The sequence below is a fragment of the Sarcophilus harrisii genome, chromosome 1, assembly GCF_902635505.1.
Source record: "Sarcophilus harrisii chromosome 1, mSarHar1.11, whole genome shotgun sequence".
NCBI lineage: Eukaryota > Metazoa > Chordata > Mammalia > Dasyuromorphia > Dasyuridae > Sarcophilus > Sarcophilus harrisii.
In genome coordinates, this window is record NC_045426.1 from 270,164,582 (window position 1) to 270,184,833 (window position 20,252).

Below are 20,252 nucleotides of genomic sequence, written 5' to 3' on the forward strand. Positions count from 1 at the left end.
ACCCATCCACACTGTGCTGGAGGAGAAAGCAGTTAACAGTTCTATCTAAATACCATCCCACATAATATCTATGAAAACATCAACAGAAAAAAATGTGCCAAATAAGAATTTGTTCACAAAACTGCAGAACAATAAAATGAAGTATTTTTAAGTTCAAGAGTCTTAAAAACTGAGAATAAAAATTACTCTTTCCTACTCTTGTAGGAAACAAGAGATAACAGTTCTGACCTGTGGGAAGGGAAAGACAAAGTTGAGAAGTCGTGGCCTTGGTCTCTTTATTTCTGACTGTACTGTTAGAAAATATGAAATACAGAACCTATGGACACAAATACCAGAGCCAAATTGAGTAATTTTTAAAAATTAGGAAATGTGAATATAGATCTAATCATGTCATTAATTAGTCCCAAATCTTCAACTAACTGGGTTTAAAAGAAAAGGACTCATAGGTATAAAAAATATTTATAACAACACTTATTGCAATTGATGGAGTGCTCATCAATAGGGTCACAGCTGAACAAATTATGGTACATAACTGTAATGGAATATTTTTGTGCTGTAAAAAATGATGAAAGAATTTCAGAAAAATCTGGAAAGATTTGTATGTAGTAGAATTAGAAATACAATTTTAAAAATAACATTCTAAAGACAAAGAACTTTGAATGATGTAAGAACTGATAAACACAATGACCACCAACCATGATTCTAGAGGACAATTTTTTGTTATTGGGTTTTTTTAAAACTTTTTTTTTGGTTATGCATGTATATTAACTTTAAATTACATTTCTTTATGAATCATGCTGAGAAAGAAAAATCAGAACAAAAAGGAAAAAAACACAGAAGAGGGGGGAAAAAAACAGAAAAAAGAAATGAATATAACATGTGTTGATTTACATTCAATTTCCATAGTTCTCTTTCTGGATGCATATGGCATTTTCTATCCAAAGTTTATTGAATCATTGCAAACCAAGTCTTTCATAGCTGATCACTGCACAATCTTGTTATTATATATAATGTATTTCTGGTTCTGCTTATTTCACTCAGCATCAGTTCATGTAAATCTTTTTAGGCCTTTCAAAAAAACAGCTGGTTCACCATTTTTTATAGAACAATAATATTCCATTACCTTCATATACCACAAGTTATTCAGCTATTCCCCAAATGACAGGCATCTACTCATTTTCCAATTGCTGAAGAATGATACCCATCCTCCTGACAGAGGTGACAGTTTCACAATACAGAATAAAACAAATATTTTTTAGACATAACCAAAGTCAGAATTTGTTTTCTTTGATTATATATGTTTATAATAGAGGTTTGCTTCAAGTTTTCCTCCCAAAATGGGAAGAATGGCAGAAAAAAAATTTTTGTTAGTAAAAAATAAATTAAAAAAAAATTTTTTTTAAATCTTCAGTTTTCCTATCTCCTTAAAATAAAAGTTAGTTTACTCAGCACAAGTGATATAATCTAATTCTAGCCTTGTTGTGGTGGTTCAGTAATGTCCAATTCTCTACTGGGATTTTCTTGGCAAAGATATTAAAGAGGTCTGCCATTTCCTTCTCGAGCTCATTTTACAGATGAGGAAACTAGGAAAAACAGGGTGAAATGACTTACCCAGGATCACATAGCTAATAAGTATCTGAGGCAGGATTTGAACTCAGGAAGATGAGTTTTGCTGACTTGAGGTCAGGCATTCTATCCATCCTCTGCACCACCTAGCTGCTCAACTCTGGCCTTGCCCTTCCATTAAAAACAAAAACAAAAACAAAAACAAGAACAACTCAATACACACTATTCTCCACAGCCAACTTGGACAACACTCTCCCAAACTCACACTTTTTGTGTCTTTACTTCAAAAAAGTAACTCCTTGTCTTTACTAAAGAGTATTCTCTATGCTTGTAATGTAAAAGGATGGACAGAAGATAAATTATATTCCTTCTCATCCTTTAAAGCACCCAAATACCACCTCCTCCAGGAATATTCCTTAATTCTCTTCTCCATTCACTAACCTCCACTTAGTAAAAACCTCCCTCAGACCTCATATAGCATTTTATTTTCTCTAGTCTACTTACATAATATTGTACTTACTTCTATTGATATCTTATCTCTCTACTAAACTATAATCTCCTTAAAGACCAAGGCCGTGATTTCTCAACTTTGCATTTCCTTAGTGTTTAGGACAATATTCTGATGCTTAATAAAGATCTATTGGTTGATTGGGGTATATTCCCCAATTTTATAAATTAACCTCTAAGGAAGACACAATGTCCCTGTTAGAGCCAGACATAACTGGGTGGAAATTTTCATATTACTTGTCTAATTCTCATGTTCTGCTCCTAACACTTTATCTTCATTAAATCATTCAGACAGTGAGTAAGCATTTTTCAAGTGCTTACTATAGGCCAGTCACTGTGCTAGGGATACAAAGACAAAAGACATATCTGCTCTCAAAGAGCTTATAGTCTGAGAGGAAACAATAGTCAAACAACCATGTATGTACAAGATACACACAGAATAATTTAGAGATTTTCAACAGAGAGAAAGCACTAGTTTAAAGGGGGAGTGGGAAAGGCTGCTTGTAGGATTTGAGTTTGGAACTGAAAAAATCAGGGAAGCCAGGAAGTGGCAATAAGAAAGAAAAGAATTCTGGGCATGGTCTACAGCCATTTGAAAATGCCTAGAGTCAGGAGATGCGAGTGCCTTGTTTGAAACCCAGGAGAACTGGAGATCTGATGTCGGGATCTACTCTGCTAAAAATAGCTCTGCCACTCTACTAAAAGCCAGCCAGCTGAGTCATTTATCATTCTAAAAACCTTGAAAAGAAAACAGTGGCCATTGGACCCTGAATCGTAAATAATCCCTGCACAAGTTCATTGCAGATTATGGTTATACCAAACTTCTAGGTTTTAAATTTTTACTATCAAAGACTCTCCAAATAAGCAGAAAGCTATTGGTGTGCCCATGGAACCAATTTACTATACCACTAGTATAGAAGCAGAATAGTAGAAAAGTACTAGAAGCAGAATTATCATAACGTTTAAGAAGTAATATATTGTATTTAATTTATATTTTAACATATTTAACATGTACTGGTCAACCTGCCATCTGGGGGAAAGGGTGGGGAGAAGGAGGTGAAAAACTGGAATAAAAAGTTTGGCAATTATCAATGCTGTAAAATTACCCATGCATATAACTTGTAAATAAAAAGCTATAAAAAAAAATTTAAGAAGAAAAAAAACATTATTTAGTCGGTTTTCTTTCTTTTTTGGATGAGGCAATTTATTAAATGACTTGCCTAAGAGGTCACCCAGATAGGAAGTGAAAAGTGTCTTGTCATATTTGAACTCAGGTCCTCCTGACTTCAGGGCTGGTGTTCTATCCACTGTGGCATCTAACCATGTGCGTGTGTATGTGCACGTGCATGTGCACACGTGTGTAATGCTGGATTTGAACTCAAGTCCTCAAGTCACTCCAGGGGCAAGGCCATCAAGCTACCCCCTATTTAGTTAATTTTTAAAATCAAAGAAGACAATTTTAAAGCCTTACATACCTGAAGTTAAAAGTACTTCTAAGTCAAAGACATATTTAGTCTCTTGTGTAGATTTTTTTCCTTATTTACACAAAAATTGTTTGTGAACTTACTTTATACCTCTAAAATTTTAAATTTGAATTGAAGAAATAAATTAAATAATTAAAATATAAATTTAAATTAAACTTAACTAAAATAAATAAATAATTAAATTGAATTGTTTAAAGCATTGGGGAAAAGAGGAATGCAAGGGAGAAAAATATATCTTTATGCATACTAATCAGGTTTAACCGTACAAAGCTTACAAAAACGAAGAGAAAAATATCTAAAAGCACAGTGGCAAAGAACCCAAGGTGAAAGGCTACTTTTCCCCAGTAACAGTTCCCTTCCCATCACAGAAAAAAATTAATCTATCATTGCCATATCAGAATAGGGTCTTCTAAATGATGTACATACTCCTTGTTCTTATCCTTGGCAAAATAACAAACAACTCAAATAGGTTATACCTATTCTTAAATAGGCTCTGGATGTTCTTGTAACTTAGTAATTTTTCTTTCTTTTTACTTACAAATCCTTAGAATTTATCTCTACTCTGTGAACTTAACAATTAGTTTAATCTTGGACCCACTTCTTGTTTTTTTACTTAATAGTGCTTTTTTCCAATTACATGTAAAGATAGTTTTCAACAGTATCTTTGTAAAATTTTGAGCATCAAATTTTTCTCCCTTCCTTTCCCCTCCTCTAGACAGCAAGCAATCTGATATGTTTTGCATGATTGTGCATGTATAATCTATATCTCCACATTAGTCATGTTGTGAAAGAAGAATCAACAAAAAGAGAAAAACCATGAGAAAGTGAAAAAACAAATAATAAAGTGAAAACAGTATGCTCAATTTGCATACTGTATAGTTCTTTCTCTAGATGTGGCCTGCTTTTCCATCACCAGTCCCCTGAAATTGTCTTGGATCATTATATTGCTGAGAAAAGCTAAGTCTACCCTACCCTAGTTGATCATCACATAATATTGCTGTTACTGTATACAGTGTTCTCCTGATTCTGCTCATTTTACTCAGCATCAATTCATATTTAAGTCTTTTCCAAGTTTTTCTGAAATCTACCTGTTCATATTTCTTATAGCATAATAGTATCTATTATATTTATATACCACAACTTGATTATGTTATTCCCCAATTAATGGGGAATTTCTAATTCTTTTCTCAATTTCTAATTCTTTGCCATCACAAAAAAGCTACTACAAATATTTTTGTACATATGGGATAGAACCATTTTTTCAATGGTTTCTGCAATTTATATTTCAAACTTATTAAAATCAACTAAAATTCTTCACTCCCAGTCAATAGGGTAGCTGTAAAATTATGTATGGTCAGTTAACAAAACACTACTTGTTTTGTAGTCTTTAGCTCTTTATTCTATGAACAGTAATTGTTCTTTAATCCTTTCTCCATCATAGCCTTCAAGAACATTACTCTCACAACGTGCGAGACATTTAGACATCTCATTTAGATACCTGATGAAGTAGCCCAAACCTATAGCTTCAATTATCTTGAATACATAGACAACATACACCACTTTTTTATGCTCCATGGGCTAGGAATTATGAGGGTATGTTAAGATACCTAAGACAAATATCAAAACAGCTTACAATCTAATTGGGAAGGCAAGTAGGGCAGAACTAACACATAAAGTAGAACATGAACTGCCATGAGTGGTAAAGAGCAAGAGGAATTCAGAGGAAAGAAAGACTACTTCCAGCCACAGGAATCAGGAAATAGTATTTGAACTGGCTCTTAAAAGATAGGATTTCAACAGAAGGAGATGTAGGTAAATTGGACGACCAGGGCAAAGTAATGGTGGGTGAGGAAGGCAAAGAAGCAAAGTGAAGGTAGAAGTAAGTAAGTAATCTAGTGTGGCTAAAACACTCGGTGCCTGTCATGGAGGAGGGGGAGTTGTGGCTCAAAAAGGACACTAAGGTCAAACTGGTAAGATCCTAACATATAACACCAAGTAGTTTGACTTTCTCCTATGGACATGGAGAGTCCTTGAAGATTTCTGAGCAATTCTAGTGGTAACACTAAGTAAACAGAATAGAGGGAGGTTTCTGAAAGCAATAGCCCAAGAAAAAAGGAATTGAGATCTGAACTTAGTGAAACTGGAAATGCAAAGCTTAGAGCTGGATTCAAAAGAAATCACAAAAGAAGAATTAGTAATCTTGGATGACCAAACATGAGGAGTAATTTAAAAAAAAAAAAAACAACAACAACAGATTTTTTGCTTTCCTGACTAGTATAAATATTAAGATAAAGAGGGCACTCGGGAAGAAAACTTTAGTTATCCATTGAAGGGTTCAAAAGAAAAGCAGAAGAAATGAGCTTTGTTTTAGATATAATGAGATTAAGATACAAAGATACCAAAATGACAATTTTTAACTACTGTAGTGGCAAGATGCAAAGTGCCAAAATATCAAATAGAGATTCATAATTTTCATACAGAATCATCTTTTTGTGCTCTATGTGCACAGGTATGTGTTCCCTCTCTGTCTGTGTGTGTGTCTCTCTCCCCTCCATCTCTCATATTTAAGTATTTATTCACTCCACTGAACATTCTCCATAAGTGGTACACACATTTCTCTGTTTTATACTTCACTTGATAATAATAATCAGAGAACTGAAAAAAAGTCCTTTATTGTACCATACAAGGAATTTTGTTTGAATTTTAAAATTATGCATGAGATACTTTGTTGGAAGAAAGCTTTAAAGAAGGCATTTTACTTTACCAAATCAAACTATTTTTTGTAGAACAAATCAGTACAATGATATCTTGAATCTTCCACAAATTTCAGAAAAACTAAAGATGCTGCCTACTGCTGAGTATCATTTACAAAAATTTGCCTGTTCCCTTCACATACAAGGGATGTATGTGCAGTTTATTCTCAAAGGTATAGAAATGGAAAAAAAAAAAAAAAGGCTTCTATATTGGAAATTATTTCCTCCATCTCCTGTTTAAAAATAAAAACATATATTTCTATGCATTCTGTATTTTTTCATTTTTCAAGTATTTTGAAAATTAATATCTCATAACCCTAAAAATTGTAGCAGGATCCAGCAATTCTACTTGTCTCTTTACTTTAATGTCCAATCCCTCATACAATTCAAGAACTACATTAGAATTAATAAGTAGGGATTTTAAAGTATGAGAAAAGTTATAAAAATCTTGCTAGGAATTTTCCATTTCCCATCTCTTCTCTTAGAAGTTTCCTCCTAAATGGTTTTAGGATACAGAAAACTGAGTTACCCACAAGCTTTCTATAAACTTGCTTTTGCCTTCACTGCTTTTCCAGGTTGCTACTTCTCTATTTTTATCATTCTCCTCAAGATTTTAAAAAGCAATTTATATTAAAGTGTTTGAGTATGATTACAAGGAAATTAAATATTTGTTGACATGGTTTTTTGATCTTTTTTTTTTGAGTTAATTTATACTAGCTGAACTTTCACAGGAGATGTCTACAACCAAAACTTACATGTTCCTTTAGCCATTTCCCATTTTTCAGCATCAATAGTTTATTTAGACCTTTCAGGTAAGGTGTTTTTTAAAAATCACATTTCTTATCTTCTTACCCCTATCCCTTTCACCCCTTTCCTCTAAGTTACTGGGCAGATGAAAATAGCAAATTTGATTGTTTCAAGTGCTCAAATTATATCACCTTCAGCATCTTCCAATATTTTTCTTGAAAGAAAAAGAATTCATGATTTTTAGATATAAAATGTCTATGCAATCTACATGACTTTGGATTCCGATTTCTTAATTTTTAATTATATATTCCAACATATTTTTCAACATCCTCTTCTATGTTAAACTTTACTTCTTTTTCCCAAAATACTTTATTTTTCCAAATATATGTAAAGATAGTTTTCAAAATTAATTTTTCTAAGACTATGTTATGGATTTTTCTCCTTCCTCCCCTCCATTCTCCCCAAGACAACAATCTAATATAAATTAAAAATATATAATCCTTTTAAACATACTTCCATATTTGCCAATTGTACACTAGTACAAGAAAAATCAGACCAAAAGGGAGGGAAAAAATACACAAGAAAGAAAAAGCAAACAAACTAACAAAAAAATGAAAAGATGATGCTTCGGTACAATCTCCATAACTGTCTGTGGATATATCTGATATTTTCCATCCCAAGTCTAATGGAATTGTCTTGAATTGCTGAAACGAGCCAAATCCATCAAAGTTGATCATCACACTGTTATTGTATACAATATTCATTTCATCCAACATCAGTTCTTGTAAAGCCTTCCCAGGCTTTTATGAAATCAGCCTGCTCATCATTTGTTATAGAATAATAATATTCCATAACATTCATATACTATAACTTATTCAGCCATTCCCCAACTGATGGGCATACACTCAATTTCCAGTTCCTTGTCACTACAAAAAGGTTAGCTACAAGGATTTTTGCACATGTGGGTTTTTTTCTATCGTTTTTGATGACTTTGGAACACAGACCCAGTAGACACTGATGAATCAAAGGGTATGCCCTGTTTTCTAGCCCTTTGAGCATAGTTCCAAACTGTTCTCCAGAATAGCTAGATCAGTTCACAACTCCACCAACAATGTGTTACTGTCCCAGTTTTCCCACATGTCCTCCAACATTTATCATTATCTTTTTCCTGTCATCTTAACCAATCTGAGAAGTATTAAAAAGTGGTACCTTAGAGTTGTTTTAATTTGCATTTCTTTAATCAAGTTATTTAAAACATTTTTCCATATGACTATTAATGCTTTTAATTTCTTCACCTGAAAACTGTCTGTTCATATCCTTTAATCATTATCAACTAGAGAATGACTTGCATTCTTATAAATTTGACTCAGTTCTCAATATATTTTAGAAATGAGGTTTTTATCAGAAATACTGTCTGTAAAAATTATTTCCCATTTTTTTACTTTCCTTCTAACTTTGGCTGTAATTGGTTTTGTTTGTGCAAATCCTTTTTAATTTAATGTAATAAAAATGACCCCTTTTTTGCATTCATAATGTTCCCTACTTCTTCTTTAGCCACAAATCCCTCCCTTTTCATAAACTGACAGGTAGAATATCCCTTGCTGTCCTAATTTGCTTATAATATCACCTTTTATGTCTAATCACAAACCTTTTTCAACCTTATATTGGTTTAAGTTGTTAGATGTTGGTCAATGCCTAATTTCTCCCATACTATTTCCCAATTTCCCCAACAATTTTTATCAGAAAGTGACTTCTTTTTCCAGAAGCTAGAGTATTTGGGTTTATCAAACACTAAATTACTATAGTCACTGACTATTGTGTCTTGTGTTCCTAAACTATTCCACTGATCTATTTCTTAGCCAGTACCAAATAGTTTTGATGACTGCTACTTGATAATATAGTTTTAGGTCTGGCATTGGCTACGCCACCTTCCTTTGCTTTTTTTTTTTTTTTCCATTAATTTCCTTGATATTCTTAACCTTTTATTTTTCCAGATGAATTCTGTTATTATTTTTTCTAGTTCTATAAAGTTATCTTTTGGCATTTTGATTGGTATGGCACTGAATAAGTAGATTAATTTAGATAAAATTGTCATTTTTATTTTATGCTAAACTTTTCATTAAAATTCAGGATTAAGGCCTTATCAAGTTTCTTCTAAACCTTTTATACCTTTTTATTGTCTGCATGAGACATTGGTGCATAAGCTACCATTATTTTTGTGGTAGTACTTGTACAAATACCCATGAGCTCTGCATTGCAAAATGACAAAATAATTCTTCTTACTGTCTTTTAATACAAGTTTAAACTAACTCCAATTTTTTTATTTATCTCTCTGAGGAAAACCTCTGAGACATCTTTCCATTTATCTCTAACTTATAAAAGTATATACATTCTGATATTGTGCTATTAAAAATGAGTAGGAAGCCTTTAGAAAAATTTGGAAAGACTAAGATGAACTGATGCTCAGTGAAGTGAGCAAGGAGAACACTGTATACAGTATCAGCAATATAGTGAGATGACCAATTATGACACTTAGCTCTTCTCAACAATACAAAGATCTAAGACAATTCCAAAAGACTCATGATAGAAAATGCTATAGACATACAGTGAAAGAAGCATGGAGTCTTGAGAGCAAATTAAAGCATTTTTACTTTCTTTACTTGTATATGTAAAAAAAAAATATATATATATATATATATGTGTATATATATATATATATATATATATATATATATATATATATATATATATAACCTATACCAAATGCTTATCATTTTAGGAAAGGGAGAGAGAAGAGAAGGAAGAAGAAAAATTTGGAACTCAAATTTTTTTTAAATGAATGGTAAAAATGATTTTTATGTGTAATTGAAAAAAATTTTAAACTATTTAAAAAAAGAAGAAAAAAGGATGACTTACACTACAATCAAACATAAGAATGGAGCTCAAGTCAATACTGAGGAATTAATTTGAATACCATGGACTGCATGTAATCTGTTTTCCAAGTTTTCTATGTCTCTAAACTCTCTCCAAACTAGAAAGATATCTAAAGTACCTACCTCACAAAAGATTATTAGAACAACATGATATAGTAGAAAAAGTGCTATATCTGAAGTCAGAATCTCTAAATTCAAAATCTGTTCTGCCACGTAAGACCTGTTTGATTTGGGGAAGTCATTAAATGACCTTTATGATTCATGTTCATATATATAAATCTATGATCCCTTGTTATGTGCCTTAAATTGTAAAGAAAGTTCCTAAAAGGCTTCTCTAACAATGTTTTACAAAATTCTCAATTAATGTTAATTCCTTATATCAAATTATGTCACTAAAATTCTTAGCAAAGAATCACAATGATCAACTCACCTCTATCCTGTTTCACTGATCCAATCAGTTTCCAAATCATTGCATTTCTTTCTAATGTCTATATTTATTCCCTTGATATATCCTCAGTAATTGTCATTGCTCAACAGACTCCCTAAGTCCCTAGAGGGTAACTTATAAACTATCTGATAGTCTATTCATCTAATTTTATAGATCAGAAAATTAAAAAATAATTTTCAACATTCATTCTTGAAAAACCTTATGTTCCAAATTTTTCTCCCTTCCTCCCAACCCTACTCCTCCCCTAGACAGTAAGTAATCCAATGTAGATTAAACATGTGCAATTCTTCTAAATATATTTCCGCATTTATCATGCTGCACAAGAAAAGTCAGATCAAAAAGGGGGAGGGAGGATGAGAAAAAAAAAAAAAGCAAGCAAACAACAAAAAAAGTGAAAATACTATGTTGTGATCCACATTCAGTTTCCATAGTCATCTTTCTGGATGCAGATGGCTCTCTCCATCACAAGTTTATTGGAACTGGACTCATTGTTGAAAAGCCAAATCTATCACAGTTGTAGATGAGAAAATTCAGAAAGATGGAGTGGGTCGCCCATGATCAAGAGTTAGTGGTAGTGTCTCCATAAGGATACAAAATATTCAAAAAGTATATACTAAGTTCAAAAGGGAAAGAGTGCTAATAATATAGAGCAAAGAAAAATTTAAAAAACTCTTATATACGAATTGGTACCTGTATGCTCTGAAGAAAGTGAAAGATTCCATGAGACAGGAATACATTCCAGATATGAGAGGCCACTTGTACAAAGACAAGGGAAAGAGAAATGAAATAGCCACTATGTGAAACAGATAGCAGGGCAATTTGATTGGAATAAAGACTGGACTGAGAATAAAGAAATAAAACTAGAAATACAGGCTGGCACAATTTTGTGAGGACTTTTAAATACAAGTGTGTATTTTATCAGAGGACTTTTAAATGTGTGTATTTTATCAGGGAGGCATTGAAGATTTTTGAGTAAGAGTGAAATATTCAGATCTGTTATAGGAATATTAATGAAGGCACAGGGAAAGCAATATTAGATTTCCTAATGAATACAATCAGAAAATTAAAATTATCTAGGAGGAGCTTCCCAGTTCTAATATGAACACTCAGGTATTGAGGAAAGGGGGGAGGGGAGCTATTTCTCTTGCCCTGATTACCTTCTTCATCTTTTGCATTTTCCTTAAACAGGCTACAACTCACATTTCTGCAATAGATTGGTAGTTTGAGCATTAAACACAAGAGAGGTTAAGTGATTTGGGGATCGGTCAAACAATAAAACTCCTCAATTCCAGAATTCTCTCCAAAGATGGCGATCACAATCTATATTGCCCATTCTGTGAGAGATTTGTCAATACTGACTCACAGGTTTGCCACAGGGCATATAACCAATATACTAAAAGTCTTCCTCCTAACATTACCAGGGCACCCATAGGGCACTCTGACTGTCCACCCAACATCTCTTGCTTCTGCCCACCTTCTCTTCCTGTTATTTAGTTGCTCATTGACATCTTTTAGTCTTCTTGTTCTTCAGATTTCCTTACTGGTTATATAGATCCTTGTATCTATCATTCTCCTGTTTGACACTCATCTAGTTTTTCAGGCAGAAGTATTCAATGTTAGTTAACATTGAAAAGAAGGGCCTCTGCTATCATGGGAAGTTTGGGGTCAATAAAAGAGTTACATAATTTTAATAACAAGAACAGCTAATGTGAACATTGTGCCTAGACAAATGGTGTTTTAATAAGTTTTTATCCCTTTTAATTATTCTCTTTTGATTCCTTTGGTGATAGGGAGGAGGAAAAATGAAATGTAGGATGAGAGGCAAAAATAATCCCCAAACCATTTTCATCCATGAAACAAAACCACTGCTCCAGTGTTAATCATCCAGAAAGAACTGATTTTTTTTTCACACAAATAAAGTCTTCTCAAGTGATGAATCCTCAATTAATTGGATGAGCAATCTTCAATAAATTATGACCTTATACACATTGAGAGTTTTGTCTAATTTAATACAGCACTTAAATGCAACATTTTATGTAGTCATAGATCTCCCTAGTAACATCTGAATACTCTTTTTTGGGGAATCTTTTACTTTCTGAAAGTGTTGTTTAGATGGTTAACTACACCTATGTCTTAATATCAAGTCTAAGATCCTTTTCCTTTGTTTTCAAGCCCTAAATTATATTTTACTTTTAACTATTTTCTGTAGATAGTTCAAACTCTCTGCTCCACTGGAACTTGTTGCTCAATTCCTACTCGGAACTTCCAAAAACACAACATGTACCTGCAATATTCTTCCTCACCTAACCTGCTAAGATCAAGAAAGCTTTCAAGATTGATTACTTCTATTTACTCTACCTTTGATTTATGATATAAATTAGCCCTTTTCCAGTCATGTATTACTATTTTTGTTCTATTGCCCACTCTATTTCATACATATATATATATATATATATATATATATATATATATATATACACACACATACACACATCCATATAAGTTGATTTCTTTTTTTCTTTTTCTTTTCTTTCTTTCTTTTCTTTTCTTTCTTTTTTTTTTTTTTTTTTTTTTTTTTGCTGAGTCACTTGGGGTTAAATCCCTTGCCCTTAGTCAGGAAGTGTTAAGTGTATGAGACCACATTTGAACTCAGGTCCGCCTGACTTCAGAGCTGGTGCTCTATCCACTGGGCCACCTAACTGCCCCTATAAGATGATTTCTTACATTGCAAGCTTTTAGAATACAGAAACTTTATTTATGTAATTCTGTTTCAACAAGCTCAAGTGCAATGATGAAATAGGCAATTTTCATCTGTGAATCTGTCATCAAAACGTAATACAATTTTTTGTTTCTTTGTATTTTGGAACTTATTGAGCTGACTTACCCATTTAACAACAACAACAAAAAAATCAAAAATGCAAAGTATAACATACATTCCTCTACTAGAAAATATGGTACAAAGCACAATAATTTTCAGGATTAATTGTTTTCTTATTTGGTTTCTGATTGTCTTGAAAAATCACAAGTCATGAAAGTTATTAAGTTCAGAAAAAGATATCTCTATCTAGCCAATTGCTAAATATATGGTCTATTTAATACCATGGAAGCACAAAATGAAAAGAGCACTTCTTACTTTCTATTCTAAAGTAATGCATACTACTGCTGAGCAATATTGTTGCTTTCTAACAGTCCTCTATTAGAGAACACTGCTACACTTCCATAGCAATTTAATGTCATTGAGTTATGAATGCCAATTTACCTATGTTCACAGCAGTGAGGTAGTACCACTACTAGTTAGCTACAAACAAAATCAGCAGATGATTTTAATTTAGGTTAAGGCCTAAAACAAAGAACTTAAGAAAAACTAAACCGTGCTGCTGCCGCCGCCACCTCCCCTCCCCCATAGGTATGATACATGAAAAATATTTTGAGCCGCAGCAGGTATCTAAATGAAGCCATTAACCATCATTGTTAAAAATAAACAAAAACAAAACACAAAACCTGAAAAACACATATTTACTACTGCTTCGAAAAAGCAGTAGTAAAGTAGTAAAGTGGGCAAGTTACTTCTCTGGCCTGTTTCTTCTGTCAAACAGGGGTTTGGCCTAAATTTCTAAAGTGCCTACTAAGTCTAATGCCATAAATTTATGATTTTTTAACCCAATAATAAGTAAATCATTGTGCCTGTTAGCAAACAAGTATGCAAATTTGGACCCTGAAATAAGTCAATCAGATTTATCTCAATTTTCTTGGGCACTCCCCCAGATATTTTATTTGAATTCCTCAAAAGCTAATGACCCTGACTTTATAGCTAGAAAGGTTAAAACAGCGGGGAAAAAAGTACAACTATATCAAAATAAAAAATCATAAGGAATGCCCATTTAATACCACTACATACTACCATAACCTAACTGTAGTTAAGAGTATAATAATTTCAGCATTTAGCTTAAGGTACCGACTAATTTAAAATTAGGTTTAGATTTAGACCAGGACTTCTTAAACTTTTTTCATTCAGGATGATGTCTTTTCATGCCCAGTTGTATGAGTGGATAAAATAGGTATACAAATCAAACATTTACTGATAATAAATCCTAACTATGCGACCCCCACATTCAATTATTCCATCCCATCTGGAGTTGCAACTCACAGTCGAAGAAGCTTTGATTTAGAAGATACAGCACTTGAAATCCTTATGATACAAACCAGGAAGGGGATTCATTCATTTTCAATCTTACAGCAACTTCCTTTCTGGCCAGAACGAGATATTTATTTTATGAAATAAAGAATTCTTTCCCTCACGTCTGGATAACTCTTGAAGAGGTGAAAAATGTCTTTTCGATTATGTTTGCCTCTGATCCTGCATCTCATTTTTTCTCCTCCCAAACACCAGAGGAGTCAAAAGGGAATAAGTGAAAGGGGAAAAACTCACCCAAACACTAATAACTACATTTGCCTATAGACAATCCCCCTACCCCCATGAAGCTTACCAAATGCCCGGTCCTCATCATTCTCCAATCTAGAATTTAATTACATAGGAACTAATGTTCTTACAGCTTTCTGGGAGTTACATCGAAGCATAAAGACGAGCTCATCCCTGCCATGTAGCCTCTCAATCCCTAAACAAGGTGCTCAGACGGTCCCAAGGCTGCCATAATTTGGGAAAAGAAAGAAGCTAAGAGAATGGCAGTCATTCTCTTGACTGGGGGTGCCCGGGGCCCCAGTACCTTAGGGACGCTCCACTAAGAGCAACTATTACCGCTGCTCACCGTCCCAGGGACCAGCTGACCGAGAGGCTTCCGTAAGCGGCGCTTCCCAGCCCTCCGCACACCTTTTCGGGCGAGGGGTGGGGTGCGGTGGGAGGACCCCATTTCTCTCCCGCGGAAGGCAGCGGAGGCAGAGGACGCCACGAAGCTCGGACGAGGCTGGTGCTCCCCCCCTCCCCCCCGCCCCGAGGACCCCCGGTTCCTGCCAGTGTCCGCGGCGAGGAGAAGGGGCTACCTGCAGTCGGACATTGAGCATCATGGAGGCCACGATGTAGAGGTAGGGAAAGTTGATGCGAAGCCGCCAGGCCAGGTCGAAGAAAATGAGCAGGGTCCGGGTCAGCCCCTTGCAGAAGACTCCATAGGAGCGGGCGGCGGCTGATCGGGAGAGCCGGAGAGCAAGGGCGGACAGGGCCGCCGCCATATACCCCACAGCCGTCCGCTCCGCGACCGCTCGCCCGCTGCCCGGGGACCGAGGAGAGGGAGCGCAGAGCACCGGCGGCCCTCAGCGGGGCGGGCGCCGGGCGCGGGCTGGGGGGCGAGGGCTCCGCCGCTGGGCCCGGCGCCGCGGCTCCTCCTCTTCGGGTCTCCGGCCGCAGCAGCTGCCGCCTCCTTCTGCTGCGCTGCAGCTCCGCCCCGGGCCGCTCCTCCCTGGGGTCCTCCAGCCGGCGGCCGCCCCCGAGCTGGGACGCCCCAATCTACGGCCCAGATGGGGCGGGTGAGGGGGAGGGGGAAAGGAGGTGGGCGGGGGAAGGAGGAGACGGGGCGGGGGGAGGAGGAGGAGGAGGAGGAGGAGGAGGAGGAGGAGGAGGGGGAGGCGAACACCTCTGCGTCACGCCCGGCGCAACGTCTTGGACGTGCCACGGCTCCGGTCCAAGTCCTGGCGCCTGATTACGTCATAATGCCCGACCGCGAAATTCGGTGCCTGCGCAGTCTGCTTTCTTTCTGCCCTAGTTTCACACCCCTAGTCTACCTTCTGCCAGGTGCATGGAGCATGGAGCATGGAGCATGCGCAGATATGCCTCGCCTGACTCGTCTTGATAGACTATCTTGATATACCCTCTAGTGGCTGCCTTTTTTAAAAAATGGAAACAGAAGTCCCATAAAACTGGTATTTGTTGGTTATTTTCGGTAGTTATAATCAGTGCGAAAATTTTTTACTTAATTTTATTACCTTTTTCAAATAAGAATTGTGATGGGTCCAAGGCAAAAATCTTATTTTGCCATTATAGTTTTATTTTTTTTTTAATTTAATAGCCTTTTATTTATAGGATATATACATGGGTAACTTTACAGCATTAACAACTGCCAAACCTCTTGTTCCAATTTTTCACCTCTTACCCCACCCCCACCCCCTCCCCTAGATGCCATTATAGTTTTAAATAATTGAGTGCACGAGGAATTTATTTGGAGCTTTTCCATATAGCTCATTTGAGAGTTTCAAGAAAAGAATTGCCTTGTATCTGCGTGCAAAGACGTTAAATAATATTTTGTAGTTAAACTTGCATAGGCAAATCCACTTCGCTGTTCAGCAGGTGACAAATCTAATACAAATATAAACTGATAGGCAAGAACTGGATTTACAAAGCAAAGGAGAATGTTTCCTGTGTGTAAAAGATCAAAAGTGGGACCTAAAAGAGAAGTCCTAAGCTCAGACCCAAGAGTTACTTATATAACCAAGTAAAACCTGACGCGTCCTTATCCCTGCTCTAAGCTGATTCTATCTTTTCCCCATCATTCTAGGGGTCCCTTTGAAGAGTCAAAGATAGTTTTCTGAAGCCATCAGCTGGAGCCACCACAGGTGTGCTTCCACTCCAAAATCATTTACTCATTGATACTTAAGTAGGACAGTTGTAGGTGTTTGAGTACCCCTAAGAATGAGTTGTTTAATAAGGTGCTATATTAAGAAAAACTGATATAAAATATCTGCTTTTTTCTATCATTTCTTAAGCATGGCACATCTTTGTCCATCTGTCCGTGGTTACCTTAGCAGACGCTGCTGAGGACACTGTGAAGACACCCATTAGAAAATGAGAAGTTCAAAAATCTTTGAGACTTCCACAAGTTTCCTCCAATTAATGGAGGTAGAGAGAAGAGGCTGGTTACATCAGAAGTTGAGACCTCTCCTTCCCTGCTCCCTGCCCTCCATCCCCATTCTCCCATAAGAACATACTTCTTCACCTTATTCCTCATTCCAGATGACAGATCTTTTCTTACTTGGTGTTAAGACTCATTGAGGGAAATATGTTCTCACCTAGCTAAGATGGCAAGGCTAAAATGAGGTAGAGTGATTTCAATCTTGCCTTTATACTTAATCATTGGGAAAACCATTTAATCTTTCTAAAATTCAATTACATTATCTAGAGACTATGGAAAATATACCTTTTAAAGCATATGCCTTTTAAGCACTATGTCAGCTATTATTATTCCCAATAATAAACAATTTTGACAACAGAGCAGGCTCTAATAACTACTAACATTCTAAACATAGCTCAGGAATTTCTACTAGTAAATTGAGTTCCAAGGTTTTTCAGAGAAAATTAATCAAGGAATTATGTTTCTTTAAAGGTGCCAAATAATCCATAGTTGTACCTATCTTCTTACAAAGAGAGTAATAATTGTATTAATTTTCTGCATTTTTCTGCAATTTTTCCTATTTGTGGCTCATTTTCTTCATATGAAAACTGATCAACAAATTTTAAATATGCCATTTTTAACAAGATATTTTTAAATATCAGGTACTGAGGATACAAAGACAAAAATGAAACAGTAACTGCGTTCAAGGTGATTATATTCTACCAAGGGAGAAAATGTGTACATAAATTAAAAAAAAATAAATTTGAGAAGTGGAAAGCCATTTTTAAAAGGTGGTATCTAAAATAAGGATTCAGAATTCTGGTCCACAGATTAAAATTAAAAATATAACAGATTTTTAATAAAATACATAAATTTTTTTTGCATAAAATACATAAGATTACAAAGGAAACCAATTATAGTGAAATATAGTTGCCAAAATATTAAAAACACCAGGTTCAAAGACCTCATAAGAACACTTAAGGATCTAAGAAGAGAGAAATGAGAAGTGCTGGAGAAAAGGTGAAAAAATGGGGATACTAAGCAATATTGAGGGAGTTGTGAACTGATCCAATCATTCTGGAGAATAATTTGGAACCATATTCAAAAAAAATAGAAAATTGCATACTTTTTGGAAAATAAAACCAATTCTAGGTCTGTATTCCAAAGATATCAAAAAAAAGGAAAAAGATCTATTTGTACAAAAATATAACAACTTTTTTTGTGGTGGCAAAGAAGTGAAAAGTGAGATGTCCATCAACTGCTAAATGACTGGTGTTACATAATTTGTTATGGGAAATCTAATATGAATTGGGGCTAAATGAAATGAGCCAAAAAATAAATTGTACATAATAGCAGCATTGTAACAATGATCAACTGGTTTCCCAGTTAGCTACTCTGATCAAGATAATGATCAACAACATTTCCAAAGGACCCATGTTGAAAAATGCTAAGCACCTCCAGAGGCCAACCTATGAACTCTGAGTATATAGATTGAAGCATACTTTTTTCATTTTATTTTTCTTTTTTGTTGTATGTGTTTCCTTCTGCAACATGGTTAATATGGAAATATATTTTGCATTACTTCACATATATAATCAATAATCATATTACTTGCCTTCTCAAAAGGTTGAGGAAGCAAGGGAGGAAGGGAAAGAATTTGGAACTCAAAATTTGAAAAATGGTTAAAAAGTTTTTAATGTATTTGGGAAACATTTAACAAAACAAAAGTATATTCAAAGTAAGAAAAGAACCCCTGATATTTAGAAAATAATGTGCATGCACAAGAAATTCACTAATCAACTCAGATATCAAAAAGAAATAAACAGAAAATGGAAGTAAGATCATGTAACATAAGATGAACATAAAAATGTACTATGGCCCTGTCAAAAGTATTATGAATGATAAAGCTACATAAGAGGGGAACTAAGGGCAAGGAAAAAAGGTTGCCTTTTTTTTTTAATAGTTATATTGAAAGAAGGAATATCAAAGAAAAGATAGACTCTTCATTTGAGATAGTAACAACAGAGACTAGAAAAAGGTGCTCAATACTTAATTTGATTCAGCTTTTGTTTGTGAAAGGGAATACCTGAAAATGACCAAAAAAAAAAAAAAAAAAAGATTCAAACTGAATACCCAAGATGAGTAACAACACATAATAGAGCTTTGAAGTATGGCCAGATTGGCTGACAAAGTAGTCAACTTTGGCTTCTTAGTCAAGATGATGATGCTACTGATGATGATGGTGGTGATGATAGCTAACATTTTATAATGCTTGCTATTTGCCAGGTTCTCTATCTACTAAGTGCTTTACAAATATTATCTCAAGTGATCATCACAACAACCCTAGACAATAGATGATATTATTATCCCTATTTTACAGATGAGGAAGTTGAGGCAAACAGAAGTTAAGTCACTTACCAAACACACAGCTATAAAGGGTCTGAGGTCAAATTTGAATGTAAGTTCTTCTTGACCCCAGATCCAGTACTCTATCTACTGAGTCACTTAGCTGTTATATTAACAAGGAGAAATAGACTGCCTCTTTTAAAACTTCTGGACTGAAAATTTTAGTTTCTTGCCCACTCTTTATATTTGTTATTATATTTTTGAAGTAAGTATTCCTATGTAAAATGAATCCAACTGATAGTGGCTAAATGGAAATGGAGTACAAATGATCCATGCCCTACACTGGAAAATACCATTAGTAGAGGCTGGAGCTGGCCATTGGTAGAAAGCCTAGACAACCCCACATCTCTTAAAAGTACTGGAGAACACTAGTGGAGAGATGAAATAGTCATCAGTGTTATAAAGATAATTAGAAAGTACCTACTTTCCTTTGATAAAATTTAAATCACCTAGCCTAAATGAAAAAAAGTTCTCTGATCCCCAAAGAATTGATAAATGTAATCATGGAGTCACTATCCAGTGGTAGTTAGAAATAGTGTATATCAAGAATGATATGGATAAAGTTTACCAGA

At 35.0% G+C, this 20,252-nt stretch overlaps 1 protein-coding gene across 11 annotated transcripts in view; it reads right to left on the reverse strand.

The window, feature by feature from the left end:
• Nucleotides 1–15,673, reverse strand: part of FAM220A (family with sequence similarity 220 member A) — a 43,912-nt gene extending 28,239 nt beyond the window's left edge. For 6 of the 11 annotated variants that reach the window (XR_004230086.1, XM_031941861.1, XM_031941844.1 and 3 more), the window contains exon 1: nucleotides 15,437–15,628. Coding sequence is in view for 3 of the 11 variants with exons in the window: in XM_031941887.1 (XP_031797747.1) it covers nucleotides 1,693–1,737; nucleotides 15,437–15,622 (231 nt within the window). In the remaining 8 variants the exon portion in view is untranslated. Of the gene's footprint in view, nucleotides 1–1,611; nucleotides 1,738–15,436 lie in introns of those variants that run through there. The other 5 variants (XR_004230090.1, XM_031941889.1, XM_023497438.2 and 2 more) reach the window with 3 other exon arrangements.
• Nucleotides 15,674–20,252: the final 4,579 nt, after the last annotated feature.